The 23,746-nt window shown below is 35.7% G+C and overlaps 1 protein-coding gene across 1 annotated transcript; it reads right to left on the bottom strand.

Annotated features, from left to right (window-relative positions):
• Positions 1-23,521, bottom strand: tmprss4a (transmembrane serine protease 4a). Its single transcript, XM_079823585.1, has 13 exons — positions 23,205-23,521; positions 13,098-13,152; positions 12,825-12,965; positions 11,730-11,882; positions 10,979-11,108; positions 9,981-10,094; positions 8,924-8,967; positions 7,222-7,387; positions 3,635-3,804; positions 1,958-2,053; positions 1,727-1,869; positions 1,492-1,641; positions 1-1,410 (listed from the first exon to the last, which is right to left on the bottom strand). Exons 1-13 carry the CDS (start codon positions 23,208-23,210, stop codon positions 1,399-1,401), a joined length of 1,380 nt encoding a protein of 459 aa, XP_079679711.1. The 5' UTR covers positions 23,211-23,521; the 3' UTR covers positions 1-1,398.
• Between the last annotated feature and the right edge of the window lie 225 nt (positions 23,522-23,746).

Here is a 23,746-nt window from a genome sequence, read left to right as displayed (position 1 = left end):
CAAAGCTGTTGACCACGCTTCACTTTATTGTACTAAATCTGACATTAAAAACACAAAACTGTACAATATTTACAAAGAAATATCCTTTACTTTCACAAGTAGAGTGAATTCAGGTAGAACAAGCTACATTTTTGACACTGAGATGACTCAACAAAGTCCTAACTACATGAATCCACCCTAAATAAAATAGAAAACAACATCCATAAGTCTTACAACTCAATAAGAATTGAATACTAACCCACAAAGGGAAATATGGAAGTTAAATATAGGTGTCACTCACTCTTCTTTTGAGCACTTAACCCTGATCTGACCAAAAAGAGTTGGCCTCTATAATGCCGGATGCCATAACTTGTCGTCCCATTTCTAATATTACATCTCCATTAAGATTTGTTAAACATTTTAAAAGGCGCCCACAGTATTTTAGAAGAGTAAATGAGCACTGATTATAACATGGCACCCGGTATAAAAGACCTCCGACCTTACAACAGTAAAAGATTAAAAGAAAAAAACAGCACCCTCTTGTGGCTGCTGTCTCAGTGCATTTGATGTCACTTTGAATTAAAGGGACAGCTCATCAAAAAAAAAAAAAAAAAAAATCACCCTCATGACCCGTTCACTGCAGAGCCAATGGGTGGAGCTAGAAGGTCCAACCACACCCTAACCTTCACCATATCCCTCTCTGGTAGATCCACAAAGGTCAAGCTCCACTCATGACATCCAGCGAGGTGGAGCTGGACCTCATTTGGTACTTGCTCATGACTTTATGATGTTCCTTCTTCAGCAGAACGCAAAGGGAAAAAAATGTAGCAGAATGTCCAAGCTGCTCTTCTCCATACAGTGAAAGTGAACGATAAGAGTTTTAATTGTAGTGGGGACTCAGATACATTTTTGTCTATTTTGAATAGTTAAGAACCTTTAACATCCATAGAAACTTTCCATTTGCACTAGTTCTTTAGAGTGGAAAAGCATTGCTGTGAAAACCCCCTTTTGTAACCTACATTTCTAAGTTTGTGCATTGTATGAAGGAGAGAAGCGTGAACATTCTTCAAAGCGTCTCCTTTTGCGCTCCACAGAAAGTACTACAGGTCTGGAACAACATGAGGGTGAGTAATTGATGACTGAACTGCTCCTTTAAGATTGAATTGCTGCGTCCCAAAAAAAAAACAAAAAAAGTAGTTCCACAAAAGGTGACATTCACTTGTCTTCTCATTATATACATAGAATATACATTTCAATGTGCAAAATATTTCTTGTGGCACCTTTAAGACCCTGAGTATGTAAACCAAAAACTCCCACAGCGAATCCTCCACACATCAATACATCTTCAGTACAGTGTCGTCTTTTTGTGCATTGAGGACTTGGTGAATTCGTACTATGGGTTTGCTGGTGTGTTCTCCATCATGGAAACTCCTGAAGACGACAAGAAACCATGAGTTTTCCATTCTTAGGTGTACACAAACACAGTTTTTTTCCTGAACAATATGTTCATACCTGCATAACTGAATGGACCCAGTCAAGCATCTGGTCCATATTTGTGTAGACACCAGGACGACCTTGTCTGGCACAACCCACACCCCAGCTCACCACACCCACCAACATCCAGCGGTCAGATGTATACACCAAAGGACCGCCACTATCACCCTTAGAGAGAGAAAAAATACAAATGGTTATTCTAATAACATTATCGCACTTGTATGAACGAATAGTACACAGCCAGAAAACGTACCTGGCACGCATCTACTTTTCCCTCCAGAAAACCTGCACAGATCATCCTGGGAGTGACAGAAGAGCCGTACACTGCGGGACTTGTGCACTTGGCTCTGTCTATCAGAGGGATCTGTGCCTTTTGTAACTTTGGAGACAAGTTCCCTGCAGGAAAAACAGCCAGATAATGTTAAATACTGAGTGAGGCCTTTGATGGAAAAAAGGAAGATAAAAAATAAAAAAAGCCAGGAACCTTTTTCCAACGTATGGCCCCAGCCGGTCACAACAAAGGTGTCTCCTTCTTTGAGGCCAAGATCTTGAGGTGGCAGACACACCGGCCTACGGGTTTCTGAATGGGATGAAAACAATTATATTAGTACCATTTCGCATGGAGATAACACAAAACACTGACCTTTAAGGACTGACAGAACATGGTGGGGAAGGGATGCACTGATATTACAATTATGGGCAATGCTGATAAGCTGATTATAAAAAAATAGAATAATTTAGTTTAGATAAAATATATATTTTATCGGAATAAAACATAACATACAGTTTAACAAGTACGAATTGAAACTGAAATGTTCATTTAAAAAAAAAAAAGTACTATATTCCAGTTCAATTGTGTTTTTTTATTAAATATTTTGTATTTTTGTACTTAATGATATTGATGCAGTAGTTATAATCCATTTATTCACTTTTTGAGCATAGACCAGTCATAAACGTAAACTGTCATAAATATTGAATGCTTTGGGACACATACTTAGGTTTGGTCTCCATTTAAAGAATACACTTGGCAGATTATTTGATTAACTTAAAAGTTATAGAAGTATACGCTTGTTATGAAAAATGCACAATTTAAAATTGATATGAAATGTATATTTTCCAAAACATTTTTACTCCAAAACTGCGAGAAAAAAAATCGAACAAAATCATAAATCTAAACAAGTTGTAATCCAAATTTGAGGTCGATATCTGAAATAAGCTTTCAGTAAGATTTTGTTTGGGTGTAGTATCAAACGTTTCCACTATATGAAATTTGTTTTACATTCATTTCCAATGCGGTCATAAAAAAAAAAAAAATTTTTTGAACATTTAACCTCGAATCATGGCCATGATTTTTTTTTTCTTCACACAACAAGTGCAAAAACCTTTACCAAGTTTTGTACCATTCTGATGAAGTTAAAAATTCTAAAAACAAAACGTAAAAGAGCACCAAAGGGTTAAATTTATTATAACTAAATCTTAAGGAACTAAATGCATTTTAACAGAAAATGAAGCAGCATACATGCATATTGTAAATTCAAATTTCAGCACTTTAAAAAATATTTTTAATTGTGCTTAACTCATAAATATTTATTTAATTTAATATTTATTTAAATCATTTAATTATTTTGTATTTAAATATGATTACACTTATATTATTATTAGTAGTATTATCAGTATTATAAATTAAAATTATATATATATATATATATATATATATATATATATATATATATATATATATATATATATATATATATATATATATATATATATATATATATATATATATATATATATATATATATATATATATATATATAAAATATATAGTTTAGACCGTAATTAAATTAGTTGCACAGTTTAATTATAAGAAATATTAAATAAACCTGTAATTAATTAATACAAAATATTGTTTCACACATATTTTATTTAGTCCTACATCTTTGGTATAATGCAGGAAAAACAGATTGAATTTCTATTTGGCTGATGGGAATGCATTTATATGGCCGTAATTAAATGGAATCCTACTGTGTCAAGTGCAAAAGAAAGAGCTTTAAAAGAGTTTTAACTAAAACTCTCCAGGTTTTAACTCTTCATATTTTTAGGCATCCTGAATATTTTTTGGGTGAGTGGTATGTGTGCATGTGCTTGTCTGATTTACCTCCCACAGTGATGGGAGACTGGAGTTTTATCATGGCAATGTCATAGTCGTTCCGTCCCGCGCTGTAATTTAGGTTGACGATGATCTTGTCCACAGAAGAAGATCCAGAAGAGCCCAGATATGTGTTTCCAGTGATTACATTCCATCTGCTCAGTGTCTTCTTACCCTCCCTGAAGAACAGAAGAGCAATGTGACCTTCCTTTTAGCGTACACCCTGCATTAGTTATATTTACAAAGCTTCAACTTATGTGTCAGGTAAGATGCGAACAATTCACAGTTGTGCGTTCCTTTTTTTACATGTTGAATGAAGAATGACGTACGGCACAGTTTCTAAACCAGATGAACTTGCTATAGGGCTGTGAATGATTTTCAGAAATGAATAGCATTTATGAACAAATCTTTGAAGTAAGTGATTAAAAATATGTTTACTTCCATGACTCATATTTTCCCCATGTAACAGACAGACGTAACTAGTTGCAAGCTGAAAAAGAGCACATCTGTGTTTGTTTGGTACCACGTTATACTTTAAGGGTCTTTACTATGTAATAACATTTAAATGAATCAAAATGATGCCATGCACGGTAACACTGATTTTAAGGTGACAGTTACATGTTACAACATGTACTTACTTTAGTAATTATGCATAATTACTATAGTAATTATAGTAATTATGCATAATTACTATAGTAAGTACAAGTAACTAACCCTAAACTGTAACTATTGTAAGTACATGTAGTTAATTAATATTACTCATCACACCCCAAACGTCAGGTACTTATTTGAGTAAGCACAATGCAACTACATCACCTTAAAATAAAGTGTAACCCAATGCACTCATTTATTGTTTAATCAGCTCATATGTGAAGAGTTTTTTTTTTTTTATGCTTTGTATCTGTATTTTACAAACGTGATCTCACAAACGTGAGTATTTGCATGTATTTTTGTCTACAAACATACATTTACATTACATTGGCATAGATACGCAAACATACAGTACTGACAATGACAGCCTTGTTATTTAATGTGGAGACTACAGCATATAAACTATGGATTAACTACAGTTTGCAAATACTTCATTAAACTTATTATAATGTGTTACCATTGTGCCTAAGAATTATATTTATATATCCCCTCCCTGAAGAACAGAGGAGCAATGTGACCTTCTTAAAAGCATTATCCTTTTAGTGTACACCCTGTATTAGTTATATTTACAAAGCTTCAATTTATGCGTCGGGTAAGATGTGAAAAATTAACGGTTGTGCGTTTTTCTTTTTCTTTTTTTGCATGTTGAATGTAGAATGACGTACAGCACAGTTTGTTTCAATATATACAACCTATTCATAATTTTCACATGACATCACACCCCTCTAGGGTATTCTGTATTCTGTATATCATGTATTATGTATAAAGTATGCATCAATAAAGTGTATACGTTTCATGTTTTTAGCACATCAAGGCACACATTTCTTAAATGTACATTAGAGGTGCGTATGCAGCAGGTGCTGTATATGGATCACAGGTGCCAATTTTTAATTTTGTTCTCTAATTTTAATTTTTCTTCTTTTGAGAGATCTAAATATTTGTGGCTTGAAACGGATGAAAAATAAATTTAAAAAGGAATCAAAATAAAGCACTTTTACATTGATCTTAAATGCAAAAGTCATAAAATGTACTATTATAATTTATATCTCAAGCGATACTTCAATTAGAACTATTATTACAAATTAAAAGAATCGTTTGTATGTGATGCAAAGCTGAATTTTCACCATCATTACTCCAGTCTTCAGTGTCACATGAGAAATCAATTAATATGCCGATTTGCTGCACAAAAAAAACAATAATTATGTTGAAAACGGCTGTGCTACTTAATATTTTTGTAGAAATGGTGATATTTTTTAGGATTCTTTGAATAGAAAGTTTGATGAAGAGTTATTTGCCTGTACTAAATTAATCTACTTTTATAAAGAATGTATTAAACACAAATCTTTTGTAATATTATGAATGTCTTCACTGTCACTTTTGATGCATCCCCGATGAATAAAAGTATTAATTTCTCTCTCTCCCTCGCTTTAAAAAAAAAAAAAAATCTTACCTCAAAGGTTTTAATGGCATCTGTAGCGTGGATTTCTATGTAAATTTTGTTTCATTGTGTTTTGGTTCTGGTTTGCCCGAGTTCCCTGTGCTTATTAGTGTCATGAATGGCTGCATTAATAATGCGCACAACGAAAGAGATAATATAATGACAGTTTTAATAACACTCTTTAGAAATCACAGGAGAACTCAGGAAAATAACAAACACAACTACGTATAATACTGATGATAGAGAACAATGAACAAAGGAAACTAAGGGTTTAAATCGAACCTATGACCGACAGGTGAATGAAATTAGTAACTAAGGGAACAAACTGGCACGCACTCGGAAACTAGGGGTGCGTCTCAATTAGCTCCCTAGTTCAGTAGTCAGGGCACTGATCAGGGAGTCAGCCCATTGACTGATTCCCTCATCAGTGCCCTGACTACTGAACTAAGGAGCTGATTGAGACGCACCCTAGGTCAACTTACAATGACCGGGCGACAGGCAAACAGGAACAGGGAAAACAGAACCAAAACTCAATGTGCCTCATCATGAGTATGCACAGATTGGAACTTTGAGTGTGCGTACACTAAAACCCACGCCAACATTCATATTTATTAAAATGGTCTTTGGCATGGGAAAGTGTTTAGTGCCACATCAGGGTCCAAGCAGACATACGCACTTTTCCTTGCGGCAGAGAGTCAGTGTACTGCAGGTATTTGGAAATCTAAGCAATTCTTGCCAAGTAAAAGATGTGGACGTTAACTGGTGATCTTTTATAAGTTAATGATATTAATTTGGCAGTGTTTACATGCTAGAGATCTGAAACTGTTCAGCAGCGCACAATTTCACTTCTGGATGAGAGGTGATTACGCATGTATTTTCGTTCTCTGAATCACACACATGTGTGACAAATGTACGTAGGGTGGTTTCTACTCAACGTTTTATAAATGAGGCCCAATGAAACGATACCAAAAGAGAGCATACACATTACAATTCATTTCCATAGTTCCTAATTTACACGCCTGTTCTGTTTTCCGTTGATTGCTCAGTCTGTGCATTTAAGCCTCCAGTTCATTCAGATCTTTGTTCAGTCTCGTTTACATTTGTTTAAGGTTGCGTTTCCTGTGTATTCTGTATATTTGTAATTAAAAGGTTGTTCTAGTTAGATTATATTGTTGTGAGCTTCATTGCAGCCATTCACCCTTTACAGTACCACTGTTTCCACAAAAAGGTTTTCAGCAAATCAGCATATTTGAATGATTTCTAAAGAAGCATGTGACACTGAAGACACCAGTAATGAGCTTTGACGTCACAGAAATACATTTTTAAATAATTGTATAATTTGTTTTTTTATTGTGATATTTCACAATATTACCATTTTACTGTATTGTTGATTAAATCAATCCTGAGTGCCTTGGTGAGCATAAGAAACTTCTTTCAACAACATAAAACAAAATGTAATGTCAGTATAAATGTGCATTTGCTTTGTCTACGTGTTTTATACACCCACCCGTTGAAGCAGTGGGCCGCAGTGACCACCCAGTTTGGAGACACCAGTGACCCTCCACAGGTGTGCTGGCCGCTGTTCTGCAAGCTGACTTGCCAGGGCCAGTTCTCAATGATAGCGTCCTGTCCACCTACAATCCGGTCCTGACTTCTGGACAAACCACAGTCTGCTACAAAATAAAACAGCCAATGAGAATTCAAAACATTAAATCCAAATAAAAAGACAAAATGTGTTTCTCATCATAAAAATATGTATTATGCAAGTATGTTTTATGTTCTGTATTAATATAAATGTTTTCTGTCGACAGTTCACACATTGAAGGGATAGTTCAATGAAACACGAAGTTGCATGTCTGCAGGTCTCTTCCTGTTTTTTTTCTTTAAAACAGGTTTTGGCATGTTGAATTGCCCAGTCCAGATGACTGACTCTGTCAGTGAACACGCCTCGAGTTATTTGATGTTGTATTGTCAGTGCTGTTCTAAAAGGGTACACAATGTGACTTTTGCCATTCTAGCAGTTAAACAAAACGGCAAAACTTGTGGAAGAACACTGTAGCCAGAGTTACTGCTCTCTGTTTAAGTATGACGTGTCACACAGGTACTATAACAGGTCTGTTTAGTTTCATTGCATTTTAGTTCTGTTATCCCGGTTCCTGATCATTATTAGGCTACGTCTACCTTAATCCGGATAGATTTGAAAACTGAGTTTTCGTTTCAAACGCTCTCCGTCCACACTTGCGTTTTCCAAAAGTTTCTCATCCACACTGAAACATCAGTAAACGCCAAATTTAACTTACTGCGTATGCGTAAAACCTCATAAAAGCTCACTGAGATGATACAGACTAAGCTCTCACACAATTCTTCTGGCAGGATCATTTTATTTAGCAAAATATCTCACCATTCACTAATGCGTCCTGGTCGCACTCAGTCAACCATTATTATGTTTGGTCTAAAACACAACTCCACTTGTTTTGCCACAGGACAGCAAATGCGAGTAAATTTCCTGTCATCCTTGCTTGACTGTGATATGAAGTAACATACTTTAGCAACTGTGTGAAAGTGAATAGCACATAACTGGCACAATAGCGGTATAAACATACATATCTATTCGTACAATATGCGTCAAATGACTAAACCTGCGTTATCGGTTTCAAATACCTCCGTCTTGACAGTCCACACTACGTAGCGAAGACAGTGTTTTCAAATGTATACGTTTTCGTTGACTTAAAAACACCGTCTCAGTGTGTACGGAAGGGCAAAATGAAGATGCGCTTTCAAACGAAAATTATTTGTGTGGACATGGCCTTAGTTTCCCTGATAGTTAATTAGTTCCTTCACCTGTTCTGTTTTACCTTGATTACTCCCCTGTGTATTTAAGCCTTCAGTTTCCATTGTCTGGTATTTATGTGGTTGTGTGTTAGTTTGCTCCTGCGATCTCCTGTATGTTCCTTTGTGGATTCACAAAGTAGTGTTTTGTTTGGATTCTCCTGCGTTGTGCGATTACTACAGCCACTGCTCGTGACAGGTACGGGGCTACTCCACAACGGTTGATGTCCCGCAAAAACATGATTCGGAAGATGGATTCATGATAAACTCATTTAAATGTTGTACATTTTGAATAAAACAAAGTTACATGGTGTAGCTACCTATAAATTAACAGTATGTTTGGTCATTGACTAATGTCCTAATTGGTTGTTCATAGTTACCTGAGCATGTTAATGTGACGACTTGTCCTGAATTGCATATCTTCCTGAGAAAGAGGGAGAAAACATGAGAGAGTGAGAATGTTTACTACCAATAATAATAATAATAATAATAATAATAATAATAATGTTTACAGCAACCTCAAAAAATTAATTTATATTCAACATTTGACAACCAGCAAAAGTCCAAATACTCGCAATTTGCCCGTGTCGGAAGTGGCGCATTCCACACACAAGAATACATGAACCGCATTATTAGACCGTTTTCTTAGGCTGCACAATACATTAAAATAATTTGAAAACCTTACTATAGCTTAATGCTATTATAAATTCACAAAGGCTGCGATTCAATTAAATAAATATACGCAACTTGCGCCATTTCATTCGATTTGTAAGGTAAATTATTTATAAACCAATGTCAACATCTGTTCATCGCGATTTCAAAATAAAAGTTTAAACCCTCGCTCTGAGTTTGGATGTTTTGATGTCCACACATATTCTTGTTCAAGAAATTACAGTGGCTGTAGCATTTCTATCATAATGAAGTTGCTAAATATTAAAGATTACGTGAAGATTTTAATTAAATTTGGCCATTATTAATAAACAAGGATTTGATCTGATGTAAACTGTAACACCAGCCCGTTGACACCCTCTGCAGGCATTTGTTATAACACACATAAGTTATATTTGTATTATGTATATTATATTATGTATTTTAACACTGTATTTTACTTGCTTTTGATACTTTATTTGAACCAAAAATAATTGCATCATTGTTATTATAGCCTATGTATTTCAAGACATTTTAAAGGGTATTGTTTGCTTCGGTCTATTTTTATTACCACAAAAAAAAAAAAAATGATTACTCTATTAATCATCAAAATAATCACCTGATTACTCTATTATATATATTTTATACTATTTCTTTCTGAAATGCGTCGCTAAAAAAGCACATTTCTTTCAAATAGGCGACACTTGGTTTGATATTTCATTATCTAACCCAATGACTCATGAAGAATTCCTTTTTAAGGCCACTGTGTGTATGAGTATATATACTAACCGATCTGTTATGGTGGACTGGAAAGTCAGGGGTTTAGATGAACCCACCACACCGAAAGACATCTTCAGATCAGAGGACAAAAGACCCACTTGAACTGTGCTGAAAGACGGATTCCTGAGAACACAAAATACAAAACAAAGCAAATTAATTGATGAGCCATATTGTTTAATACATTTATTTAGCACCGTTTACAGAAGTCATTAATCTGAGATTTGTTATTCTGAAAATAATCTTAGTTTTGCAAATTGATGCATTTCCTGTTGAAACAGTTAGTTAGTTCACTCGAAACTTTAAACAATTGTCGTTAATTGCTCATCCACATGTAGTTCCTTTGAAACACAAATAAAGATATTATACATGAAATCTGAGAGATTTCTGTCCCTCCATTGGCAGTCCACGTCCAACTACCTTCAAAAGTTCATAAAGAGATTGTAAAACTAATCCAAATGAATTGAGTGGTTCAGTCCAAAATTTCTGAAGAGACTTGATTGCTTTATATGATGAACAGATTGAATTTAGGCTTTTATAAACATATAACCACTGATCAGCGAACATAAACAGAAGCTAAACCGTTCTTGTTTGACATGTGAGAACAAACCTCATTGGTTCTTGCGGAAGCTCAAAGGGGCTTCATAACACGTGAATTAACCTCACTGGCTCTCGCACGTCAAGCGAACATGCTTGAGCTTCCATTTACCACAGCTGATGTGTGAGAGTTGTTTATATGTGAATAAAAGCCTAAATGAAACCTTTTCATCATATAAAGCGTATAGTTTTACAATCTCTTTACAGTGGTAGTTGCGTAGGCTGTCAATGGAGGGACAGAAATCTCTCATACTTCATTTAAAATACCTTTATTTGTGTTCCGAAGATGAACGAAAGTCTTACAGATTTGGAACGACATGAGGGTGAGTAATCAATGACAATTAGTCTCTCATTTTTGGGGTGAAGTAGGCCGTTGTGTGTAATGTCACCATGATCTTTGGGCCAATACTCACACTGAGTACCCCAGCCGTTGGCACGCAGTCTCTGCATGTTGTTGGGTGAAGCTTTCTCCACATACACTTTTCCATTTATTCTCAGTGGAGCTGAATACCTGAAGTACATTACGGGTTGAGATCAGCCGTACTGTGCAGAAGGAAAAAAAAAGTTTTTAAAATTTAGATTTTTAAAAATATATACAAATACATTATGGTGGATATATTTGAAATATGAATCTAGTTCAGTCATGAAACTCTAGATGGTGCAGACTGATAAGTCCTTTACATGCCATCACACCATTACCACATGACGCAAGCTGATTGGCCTCTGCTGAATCTGTAGCCAATGAGATTGCTTGCTCAACATTCAAATAGTTTGGTTCAGTCTTCACTGTAGGCTAGACCAGATTTACTCTGAAACCCTCCACCTCCCCCAGCACCACCTGCCTTGATCTGCTATGGGATTTATCCATGTCTATTCATGCAGCAGCAGAATATCTTGCATGACCAAATCCATCCATCCTTCAAGACCAAATATATTAACATTGCCATATTCAGTAGCATGACAAAACTGCACGCATGTTTAATAAAGAATATTGACATTGGTGTCTAGAAAATATCAGACAGAAAAGAGGGTGAGGTTGGGGGATTTTTATTGTTTGTCCTAAAACAGGACACACAGGTTATATCTGTGCTGAGTGCACGCATGTGTGAGCAGGTATGTGGGCGTTGGTGTGTGTGTATGTGTGTGTGAAGGCAGGTGACTTACATGGGAAGGTGGTGTTGGCTCCAAACTTCATTACACAGGCTGACTCATCCTCGGCTCCACTGCAGTCCTCCTTGCCGTCACAGGCCTTCTCCAACGGAATGAACTTCACCGACTTTGAGCAAAAATAATACTTGCTGTCGATCAACTGCTTGACTGTGTCATGAGGAAGAGGAATAAACAATTGTCAATAAAGATGTTCAATCAGGCAGCGTGTTTGTTTTTTGTGTAGTGACTAAGGAGTGACTAAATGTCATTGATGAGAAAAAATATTTTGACTCATTGTTATCGTTAAAAGTGAATGTGTGAAAGGTTATGACCAGAAAAGGTAGGTCAGTAGGGGAGACCGGGGGTAGTTGTCACACGGCTTTATTTCGGTTGATCTGTGTTCTCAGGATAAGGGTATTTCGGGCAAGTTGTCACTTCAAATGTTATAGATAATGGCACATGTTTTAAATGTCATAGCTGTATACAATTTATATGATGTATTTATTACAAATGTAATGTTTTGAATGTTTAAATGTATGCATTACATTTTATAAAATGTATGCAATGTATTCATTTCAGTTAAACCATGTTTAATTGTTATAAATCTATACAATTTATTCAATGTATTCACTGCAATTTTCACATTTTGAATGTTATAAATGTATGCTGTGTATTATTGTTTTCAGACTTTAAATATAATTACATTTATACAGCATATTAGCTGAAACGTTCACATTTGAAATATGATTTTTTTTTTACAATTTATTGTATTTATACTGTTCATTATTTATGCAAGTTAGCTTTCATACTTTTGCTGTTAAAGAAATTGTTTATACGTTTACTAATCGTTTAAATTTTGATCAATTGTAATAGGCCATTTAATAGGCTCCAGTGTGTCCAACTTACCCCAGTGGGTGTAACAACTCTACTTGCTTGTTTAATATCTTTCAGTAACAGTGGAAATTTCCAATAACTTTAAAGTAGCCAAGACTTTAGAGTACGACTTTCAGACATATTCACTGGAGTGAAAGCATGACAACTAGGCCCGGGCCTTCCCTGTATCATAATCACATAAGCTTAGAGATGGGGTTAAAATGGCCGAGAACTTACTGAAGTAAGCAGCCACTGCCAGAATGGCCAGTATAACCACCACCATTAAGACTGAAATGATGATCTTTTTCATGTTTGGCCTTTTCTTCCCCTGAGCTTTTGGAGTCTTCATGACTTTTCTGTGTTTTCCGGGCTGAGCCGCTAGAAGAGAATATGAAAGTGTTGAAAATCAATGCAATGTGGTTTCTTTCTCGTAAGACACCTACTTAAATTGTGAATATTACAATGGAGGGTACTGATAGATCCGATGAATCAGGCAATACATTACTGTACCTGGTTGAGGTGGGTTTAAGGGTCTAGTATTCTCTTCAGGAACCTGAGCTTGAGTCTGAGAATGAGGAAGAGAGAAGAGAAAGTTAGAGGTCATTTTGTTATTTCTTAACACATGCACCCCTAAAGCTTTATGACTCAGTTGTAGTTTTCGATATCGCTTTCAATGTGTCACAAGGGATTTTTTCAGTCTTTCTTGAAATCTCAAATACTTCCTTGTAAACCATCCTACTCAGCTTGAACACGTAGGCCGCAATCTATCAGCAGCAAGTAACAAACAGTAGCTGCATTTATACGCTTTGAAACCGCACGATTGAAAGTGAGGTAGATTGAAAATTTTTCATTGAAACCTGAACTTAAGGTTATTGGTTATATAATAAAATCTTCACATCTTATATTCAGTTTTACACCTGTTGATCTTGGATGGTTATTTCAGTCACTGATATGGAAAGAAATGACAGTGTTATGCTTATGTACAATACTCTCATAGCAAAGCAGGAACATATTCCTTGTGTTCAGATGCAAATTGAATTTTGATTGTAGCTTTAAACTTTTCTGTCTCCTTAAATAGCTTTTCCTCTTTTTATGAATATTTGATCAAAGTAAAAAACACCAGAGTTGTCAAATCTGAGAATGTATCATCGTCCATCGTGATGGCTGACCCCGACATCACGATGGAGCGCCACCATCGTGATGTCACGCCCCTGTTGCGAGTCTGTTATGAGTGCTACGCACACTAATCCTCTTCTATAGTTATATTTAAACTAAAAACTTAGCAGGGATTGCTCTGTAAATTAATTTGAGAATGTAACTAATGCATATATGCTATTTTAAATACTGTAGTCTATGCCAGGTATAGCCTACATTTTGAAATCATTTGAGGCTGAAACATCCATAAGCATGCGTGTTTATTTTAGCACTTCCATCAGTGAAACAACACAGCCTATAAAACATTTAAACGATTTTCAGTAAATAATGCTTACCTAAAGAATATAAGAAAATTAAAAATTAGTTTGATTCATACTATTTCCCCGCAAAGATGTGTCATATACCGCTCTGCGCTTTGAGAGGAATGGGACACAAGCTGGATAGACACCTTTCAAATATATCTTCGTGTTTTCTCCTGATGTTGCAAGGCAACACTTGTTGTAAAAGGTCTGAAGAGCGGATTTTATCTTCCACAAGGTCAAGACATTTAGGCAATGTTTGATTATTCACAGCCAGAGAAAACGAAACTAAAATCACCGGCGTGTGTGTGAAATGCGCTATTCAAATAAACCAAACTTGACACGCCTTACCAAGTTTAATAACAAGAACAAACTGTGTAAAATAAAGTTTAAAGTAAAAAGGTATTCGTCCCACAGTGTTTTTTATACTTTACCACAGTAAAGGATGTGAATAGTTATAATAGACTTAATTATAAGCAAATGAAAGGAAGAAATGTTTATAATCCCCTGCGAAAATGGCGACGTGAGTGAAGATTTGGTAAAGGAAACGAGATGTCCATGATGTCCATTGGGATAAAATGGACTGGGCCTATTGTTAAAATTTCACGGAAAATCGAGTGACCAGATCCAGATTGCAAAACAAAAAAGTGCTATCTGACCATTATTTCCTTTCTAGGCTAAACAAAGCTTTGTGCTTCACTCCTGTGGTAATATTCACGTGAAACAGCATTCACATACAAAACACTGGGTTAGTAAAATAACTAAATCATTTTTTTAAAGTAGAAAATAGTATTTTTGTAAAGAGATATATTAAAATAAAAAGAGCTCAACTCTTAAGTGGAAGGAACCTATTTTTCCCCCCCTCACGTGCAAACTAGGGTACGAGTCATTATTTGGGTTAGTAAAAATAACGAAATTATATGTAAAGAGGTATATTATCTACCTATCTACCCCCCCCCCTCCCCCACCCATATCATCGACCATCACAATGTTTTACTATAAACATCGTCAACTGCCAATTTAGGGGACATCGCCCAACCCTAGCCTGCTAGTCAAAACAGTGACGAACACTTAGCATCAGTGTGATGAATGATTCACTCGGTTACTGAACAAAAAAAACACAAAAAACACACTCTCTACAGATTTGTCTTGTCTCCTGTTGTTTACAAATTAAAGAGATAGTTTACCCAAAAAGGAAAATTGTCATGATTTACCCTCAAGTTGTTCTAAACCTGCATTAACACAAAAGAAGAAATTTCAACAATGTTGGTAACCAGGCAGTTACTGGTCCCCATTGACTTCCATAGTATGGAGGGGGAAAAAACTGACTATTGACTACGGAAGTCAACTGTTACCAACATTCTTCAATATTTATTCCTTGTGCAGAACACAAAAAAGATAATACATAATTGGAAAATCATGAGGGGGAGTAAATGAAGACCGAATTTTTAATTTTTTGGGTGAACTATCCCTTTAACACCTATTTTATTACTGTGGGAGAAGATCTATCCAGTCATATAAATACAATAAATATGTATTTGTCTAAATACACAATGCTCATGTGCTGTTTATTCCCAATGACTTCTTGTATTATTGAATTGTTTGCTTATGTTGTTATTGAAAAAAAAAAAAAAAAAGATTTAGCATATTACTGATTAGATTTCACTATATGTATCAAGACTAAAAGCTTTTTTGAGAACATTTTAGAATAGCAGAAACGCTATTTAATATTTAAGACACTTTTATTAAAAATGTGGATAAGTCTGCAAATGTTTACTAGTGAATATAAAAGATGTCTAACAAAATAAAAAAAAACATTCCCAAATTCAAGTTAACAAGATGTTACATGTATTTTCATAAAATAATTATTTTGCAAGTTGAACCCAGAATTTGTGAACAACATTACAGTAAAAAAGATAATGACTCACTTTCTTAGAAACCAAGGAGTTGACAGGATAGATATGTATAGACATGTCAAATCTTAAGTTGGGGCAACAAACGCTGTCTTAAGCCGGGTGCACACTGTGTGATTTTGGCCACGATTTGGCCATCTGAGACAAATTTTGCAAATCCTAAAAGATTCCTCTGATCGTAGGCTAAAATCTGAAGTCTTTGATCGTTAGTTTGACATGTTCACCGGCAGTCGATGAATGACCACTCCGATCAAATTTTACCTCAGACCAACGAGGCGCACAATCCTGCAGTGTGACTTCCTACGACTGCCGTCAAATTATCTTCATTTTTCAAGACAAACTACGACCAAAATGAGTGCTTGAGATTTCTTTGAGTTTGTAGCCACCATTTCAGTCCCATATGTAATGCAGTTCACTCACTGTCACCAAACGCTTCATTGATTGATGATATAAAACTCTGGGTGAGTTTTCTTGAGTGCGCGCGCCTTGACTATGGTACAGTCTGACATTAATGACCACTTAGATCTTACAGTGGGACAAGGCTTACAGCGGGGATCATGTTCGTAGTCTGACCAGGAACAATCGCGAAGGACTATTATAAAATCGCACAGACTTTACACAGTTTTGGCAACAACAGAATTCCAAATAAAATGTGTTATTATTTGTTACATTTTATGTAGTGAGAGAAATAATAGAACAATTTGATAGAAACTGAAAGATTCCAATTTATCTTATATTTTTATGGCACTCATGCCTCTCTAATTAGCCTCTAATCGAGACACAAACTGATTAGCCCCAGGTCAGTTTCACTAGTAATAAATCTAACTACCACTATGAACTGAGGTCAAGAATGTGGTGTGGCAGGTTCGGAATTCGTGTTCATCTTGTGGTCCGATCTGTGCGTGTCTACATTAAGATGCAGCTGTATGATTGATGGAGTTGTACTGACAAGCAAATCAACATCCCCAGCATTTCGATAAAGACTTGGGTGTGTTCTTATTGTAGAAGCCACAATGAGATAACACACCTTTATGAGACAAACATACATTTGTCTTTTTAAAATCAAGAGATTTGACAATGGCTTTTTCCACAAAGCATTTTAAACAATATCCTCAGTAAAAAATGTCATTAAACCACAACCAAATAAGAAAGGCAAACATGGAACAGTGCATCAGTATTTCTAATAAAGTTTTGTAAGCAAAACTTTGAATTAAACTGTGCATGTATATACTGTAAACATTCATTTTACTCTACAATATATTCCTGGCTGTTGGTTGCCTTCATTTTCAAAGACATTTTTACACTAGAACTACATTATAATTACAGTACAAATCAAATGTATTACACCTAAACTGTACTTGTGAAGTATCAGAATAATTGTTTCTGCATAATCTCTTAGCACATGGTGTAACTGCAGTATGATCAGCATTGTGCTTTCATTCCCCGTAATGCACTGTGGCATGAACATATAAGTTGTAAGGTTTTGTATGTCGAGTTGATACATTTGATAATGTGACCTGTGCTGGCAAAATTAATCACAATGAGCAAACATCAGTCTCTGTTAAAAAAAAAACACCTTCAAAATAGAGTTTTGATTCTCTGTCCGAGCCCGAGCCCCGGGCCGGGTCGGGACGATATTTTCCCCCACTATCCTCAGGCCGGACCGGGCCCTCTATCAAGAATTTGTGTTTTTTAATCATTACTTTTTTGCCTTAATTGGGTTGGTAAAAAGCTATGCCATAATTAGAAATATTATATATATTGTTACCAAAGTAGGCCTAAGTAACAAATGTGTACAAAGTTGCACAAGTTAGGCTACAAAGTTACAAAATTCGGATCCATTTGCGATCCATTCCATTCTGAATGAACAAAACGCTGTTTACATGCTTCATCCTTGTTGCATTATTCATTTAGATAATTCTAAACAGATTTCTGTAGTTCAAACAACTCTTTACAAACATTTTTAGTTGAGAGAACGTCAGTTATAATGGCCCACGTATTAAAAATGGTCAGCTTTAAATCAGGCTCAGGCTCATAATTACAGTTAACTCGGACACAACGTGCCCAAAAAATTAATTAAGAAAAATCGAGTTTAAATTCTGATGGTTCCAAAATAAAATCACTAGCAACCATACCTTAAAAACCCTGGTAATAACACCAAATCTGGCAGTCACCACCACATATCTATAGGGAATATTATATATATATATATATATATATATATATATATATATATATATATATATATATATATATATATATATATATATATATATATATATATATATATATATATATATATATATATATATATATATATATATATATATATATATATATATATATATATATATATATATATTATATTATATTATATTATATTATATTATATTATATTATTATATATATATATATTCAACTTTTTTCCATAATTTGACCACAGTTGTTTGATTAACATGAATGAAACAGACTATATTAAGACCTACTGTACATACTGATATAATATTACTGTGTTAGTAATAACAAATTATGTAAAACTAGTCTGCATGTGTTTCCCAGTAAAATTCAGAAACAGAATACATCTTTGCATTGTAAACAACTACTGTTAAATTGTGTAAAATATTGGTGACATGTTACGGTGCAAATAAAGTTCAAATTGAAAGGTTCATATTGGAGCTTGAATCCCCCTTTCAACAAATACTGAAACCACAGAAAGTTCTTTGAGAGCCAGAGACTGAAAGTGGAACTTCATCTAAATGGGTCATTATCACATAAGGATCTGGACAGACAGAAACCAGCATGCAAATGATGAGGATAAAAAACAAAGCTTGCACAACAGTAAAAATGGCAGTTGACTTGAAACTATGAAATTATATGAAACAAAGCACAATGTCAGGTAAGATTATTATGATGGATAGCATAAATGTTTTTGTCCTGCCCTATCCAGTATGTCTAGATATACAAAAAAAAACGTTTGGTCTGGTTGCTTTGTGAAAAAGATCTAGCGATACATCAGTGTAACTCAAACATTATTAACTCCACACCATTCCAAGAGTTGTTGATGTATATTCAGGTAAAAATAATTAGCTTTCAGGCCCCTTAAGGACTAGAAGACTAAATCTGACAGGCCCAAATTTCAAGAGATTTCTCAGGTGAGAAGTATCAAAGTTCTCCTGGCCAAGTGGATTAGTTACACATCATGCCAACCCAACAGCTCCTTTCAAACTGCACCAATTATTTGTTATAATGTCTCAGTTGTAGCATTTAAACCTTCAGGCATACTGATCCCACAATCACATGCACCTTTTATAAGGAACATGACCTATTCAAATGACTAAAATGCAAAGTAGGATTTGAAAAAAGCACACAAGAATCACTTTTTTGTTTTTTACCAATGGTCTATCACACTCGCAAGACTTGAGTTATGGCTGTATACGGTTACGATTATTGCGGTTTTCTGTGCCATGGATTTAGAATCTATCATTGATAGCCTTCATTACTAATGCAAATACATCCATGTTAGAATAAGAACCAATGGCGTTTCTAAGAAGTTATTAGGAGTAACATAGTACACAGCATGATTGTGTGATATTACGTCCATATATAACAGTTGAATAAACAAAAGTTAATATTGAATAACTTACATTTTAGACAAAACCGTTACTTGGTCTCCTTTTCATCTCCCAGTGAAAATAGTTCCAAACAAAGCCAAAGCAGAATACCAACACACTGTAGTGGTGTTTCGTAGCTGAATGATTCTGTTTTTGAATGATTCTGTTCTTGAATATACTGTCTGAGTCAATTATTCAATGACTAATTATAGTCACTTGTTTTTGTTCAAAAAGAATTCATTCATTTTTGAATGAATCATTTGAATTAATTATTCAATGACTCACGTGTAAAGACATTCACGTGTTTCATTCCTTAATGAATCTGTGTTGTTCAACGAATAGATTGAATGACTAATTAAGACAGTCACTTGCCAACATTTACTGGCCTAATAATAACCTGTAACCATGAGTTGCTAAAAAATAAAATACTCACAACTAATGAAGTGTGCATCCACTAAATGTACGGTAGGCAATTTGTTTTATAAACACTTTTTGTTCTTCTGGTTGAAACTCTCTTCACATCCTGATACCTATCGATAATAGAAGTAGTCTAAATATGTCAACATGTACATATATCGTCTGTGGAAGTCTCAGGACCAAAAAAATGTTCATCCAATCATTGCATTCAATGATGTCTTTCCTACCTGTATTTCCATACCTCCACGCACCCTGCTCGCGCAGACATCGCACAGTGTGTTCCGTAAGACTATGTTTTACACAGTGACCGAGCACAACAAAGAAACAGCAGCCGCCTTTTACAGATCCTCCTGAACCAAAATAACAAGCTTATCCTACGTTTACGCCATGTTGTACCCATATTTACGAGATGGCAACCCGTGACTTTGGAGGCGCTCTGAAGGGAGGGTGGGATCTAATGGTTTCAGAGCTAGCTTGCTATTGCTAGCCTGTCTGAATTTAGATACCCTATAACACTTTAATATACCATGAGGCCACAGGAGAGGATTTGGGAATGACAGTGAAACGACACAACTGACGCTGACAATGACAACATGATAAATGGAATGTAATCTGGACATACATATATGGAACATAATTTTTAAAGGCTGTGCAATAATTACTACTTCAAAAGAAGTACCTACTCAGGCAGAATGCCTGAAGCAAACCTTTAGGCATACTAGTGCTGGGCGGTATGACCAAAAATGTATATCACGGTATTTTTCTAAATTATATCGGTTTCACGGTATATGACGGTATTTTTTCCCCTATGCATGACAGGGTGTTAATCACATTTTCTACTGATTGAGAGAGGAAATACTGCAGGAGATTGACTAGAATACCCTATTTTACTGTCATGACGAATGAATATTGTAGAAAAATTCCACACTAGAATTAATAGGTCTACAGGTTTACAAAATGATGCTGTGGAGAGACAACAACCAATAAAACACAGACATGCAACACGCTCAGAATCATACTTACAGACACCTGAATATTAAAAGTTGAGTTGAGGGCACCTTAAGCATTTAAAAATCTAATCCTCTATAACAACAAACTGCCAAAACGAGGAGAAATGAGGATATTAGCAATACATTTAACAGGACTCTCGGAACGAATGACACATCAGTTTAACACAGAAAGAATAAAGCAGTTACTTTTTGGCCCATTCTTCTTTGAATTGTCAGTTTATTTATTAACTTACATCATTGTCTTTTGTGTAGCAGAATAATCCATCGTGTCAGCGCGTTCGTGATCAGACATAGGTTATCAGTGTAATCAGTGCATACATTTCATTTTAATAAGACGTGATGAAATATGCGCGCATACACGCTTCTAGTTCATGTCTAGAGCACTAGAGTTTATGAAATATGTCCATAAAAAATTTAAACGCGCTCGCCCCGGTCTATATCAGTGCTATATGACCCATGTGGTGAGCGTTGTTAAACTCATCGCAGCGCTCCGTGCAGAAACCGCTCTCTCTCGCGCGCCGCGTGTAGTTTGAATTCTCAACAATAATCAAGGGCTGAATCTGACATCGCTCCCATAACCTCAAATATAGCTTTATTTGGAGGGCACAGCGCTTTTTAGTGGTGTCTGAAACCCTAGTGGACGTTATTGAGTGCACTCATTCTATCCCATTGCACCGCAATAACGAGTGTACAGCCGATGTACACACAACGGTTGTCCGACCTCACGCACGTTTTCATTCACTCCTTCAAATAAAGTGATAACGCAGGGAATAGTGAATGAGAGTATAGGATACAGCCATAGGCTGTGCTGTAATGCGATCTCAACTGTGCTCTGACTGCTCTTACTACAGTGCATCAATGAAATGGGTCCCCTCTCAAACAATGACGCGCTGCGCCGCGTTCCGAACTTTGTTTAAGCAACATATACCGGTATTGCGGTATCATCAAAATTCATATCATAAAAAAAATAAATACCGGTATTCGGTATGAACCGGTATACCGCCCAGCACTAAGGCATACTGCTTTTATCTGCAAGACCTTTCCAAATGACTAAAATGCAAAGTAGGATTTTAAAGCACACAAGAATCACGTTTTTACAACATTAAAGCAATATTCACACTCGCAGGACTTGAATTATGGCTTTATACGGCTGGCTCAGACAGACAGAATGTGATTCCGGACAGGGCCGACTTTTCACAAACAGGGAAAAGTCCAGGACTTTTTCTGTTGGGACTTTTATCAGCACTCTTTGTACCCTAACAAATCCAAGAAACACAACTAACTGTTGTATGCTTTATTTTAATGAACCATTGATATTTTGAGAACTCGTTTGAATAATCAATCTGCTGTCCAAATGATAATAAATCTCCTGTTCAATTTAATTTAGCATGACATGAAGACGGGTTGATGTAACAAAAACTTCTACCTACAATAAGTGTTTGTTTTTTTTTTGTTTTTGGATGTTGCTTTCAAAATCCATTTGACTCGCAAATCTGAGGGCGTATGATTCTCAACACATCCATGACAACCAAAATGAATTATCTTTTTAAAGTCTCACATCATGATAGCACAGGTAGCCTATATGTTAATCTGGAAACAAGATCTGTTAATCTTGAAAGCATTTGTTGTGTAAAAACATCTGATCAATTTAGAAGAAGCAATGTTACATACATTCTAACCCAGAGAAGTATTGCAGATGAGTAAACACTCTAAACTAGGGTGACCAAACGTCCTGTTTTCACATGTCCTGTTTTCAAGTCCTGTCCTGGCCCTAATATAACAATTTTCTATGCATACAGAGGGGGCATACTTTAAATGTATTGAAATTAATAAGGAATCTTTTAGTAAACTTCGAGTAGGCTATCATTCAAAATATGGTCACCCTACTCTAAACAATTACATCTTGCAGATGATATCAAATAAGACGTCTCCGAGATCTACTTGTGCTACCTGTAGCCTATATTTCAATCGTACGATCTACAGCACAGTAAATGTCCTGTTGATCTGTTCTGAGCACATAATAAAAAAAAATGTTTTGTCACGTAACATAAAATGAGCTTCATTTAGTGCCTATGATTTTTTTTAACTGAACCAACCTACTACATTAGTTTGCAGCCATACGCGTCATTTTAAGTGTCTAATTAGGAAGTAATAAGCCCTTGCGTATGCTATCAAATGCACAGTGAAACACAGTGAATCAGTTCACACTCACCCTCATGGTTCTGTCAATTGTGTCGACGCGTTCCTGCAATCTGCCGTCAGTACAGACCACAGCAGACGGGGCAGTGGAAACCGCGGAGGCCACCTCTATACCAACACCTTTCCTCCTTGTGTTAGCGCACTATGCTTCTCTTTTTCTGCAAATTCTTCCTCGTCTTGTCTTTCACTCAACAATTACTGCTACCTGATCTGGCCAAATGCTGTTTCTAACTCGCTGTGCTGCAAATCTTTTGCCTCTGTCCTCCTGTGCAGATTTGTTTGGAATTGGAGTTTCCCTGCCCCCGACCAAAACCCTCACCTATGTAACATAACACGTCCTCCGCCCAATCTCACCTAGACATGTTGCTCCTCCTCGCTGCATTTACTTCCTCATTGGGACGAGCCTAAATCCTGTCCGTGGTTGATAATTATCTGATTTCAAGGATGCTGTTTGCACGGTTTATCAGGAAGTGGCTCTCAATTTCCTGGATTTTTTGGTTACAGGTTTTGGCGACTATGACTATTAGTTCATCACCATAATTATGCTGTATTTTA

The sequence above is a fragment of the Gobio gobio genome (assembly GCF_949357685.1).
Source record: "Gobio gobio genome assembly, chromosome: 8".
In the NCBI taxonomy this organism is placed as follows: Eukaryota; Metazoa; Chordata; class Actinopteri; order Cypriniformes; family Gobionidae; genus Gobio; species Gobio gobio.
The sequence above is the reverse complement of the archived record's forward strand: the minus strand, read 5'-3'. Positions and strand labels throughout refer to the sequence as shown.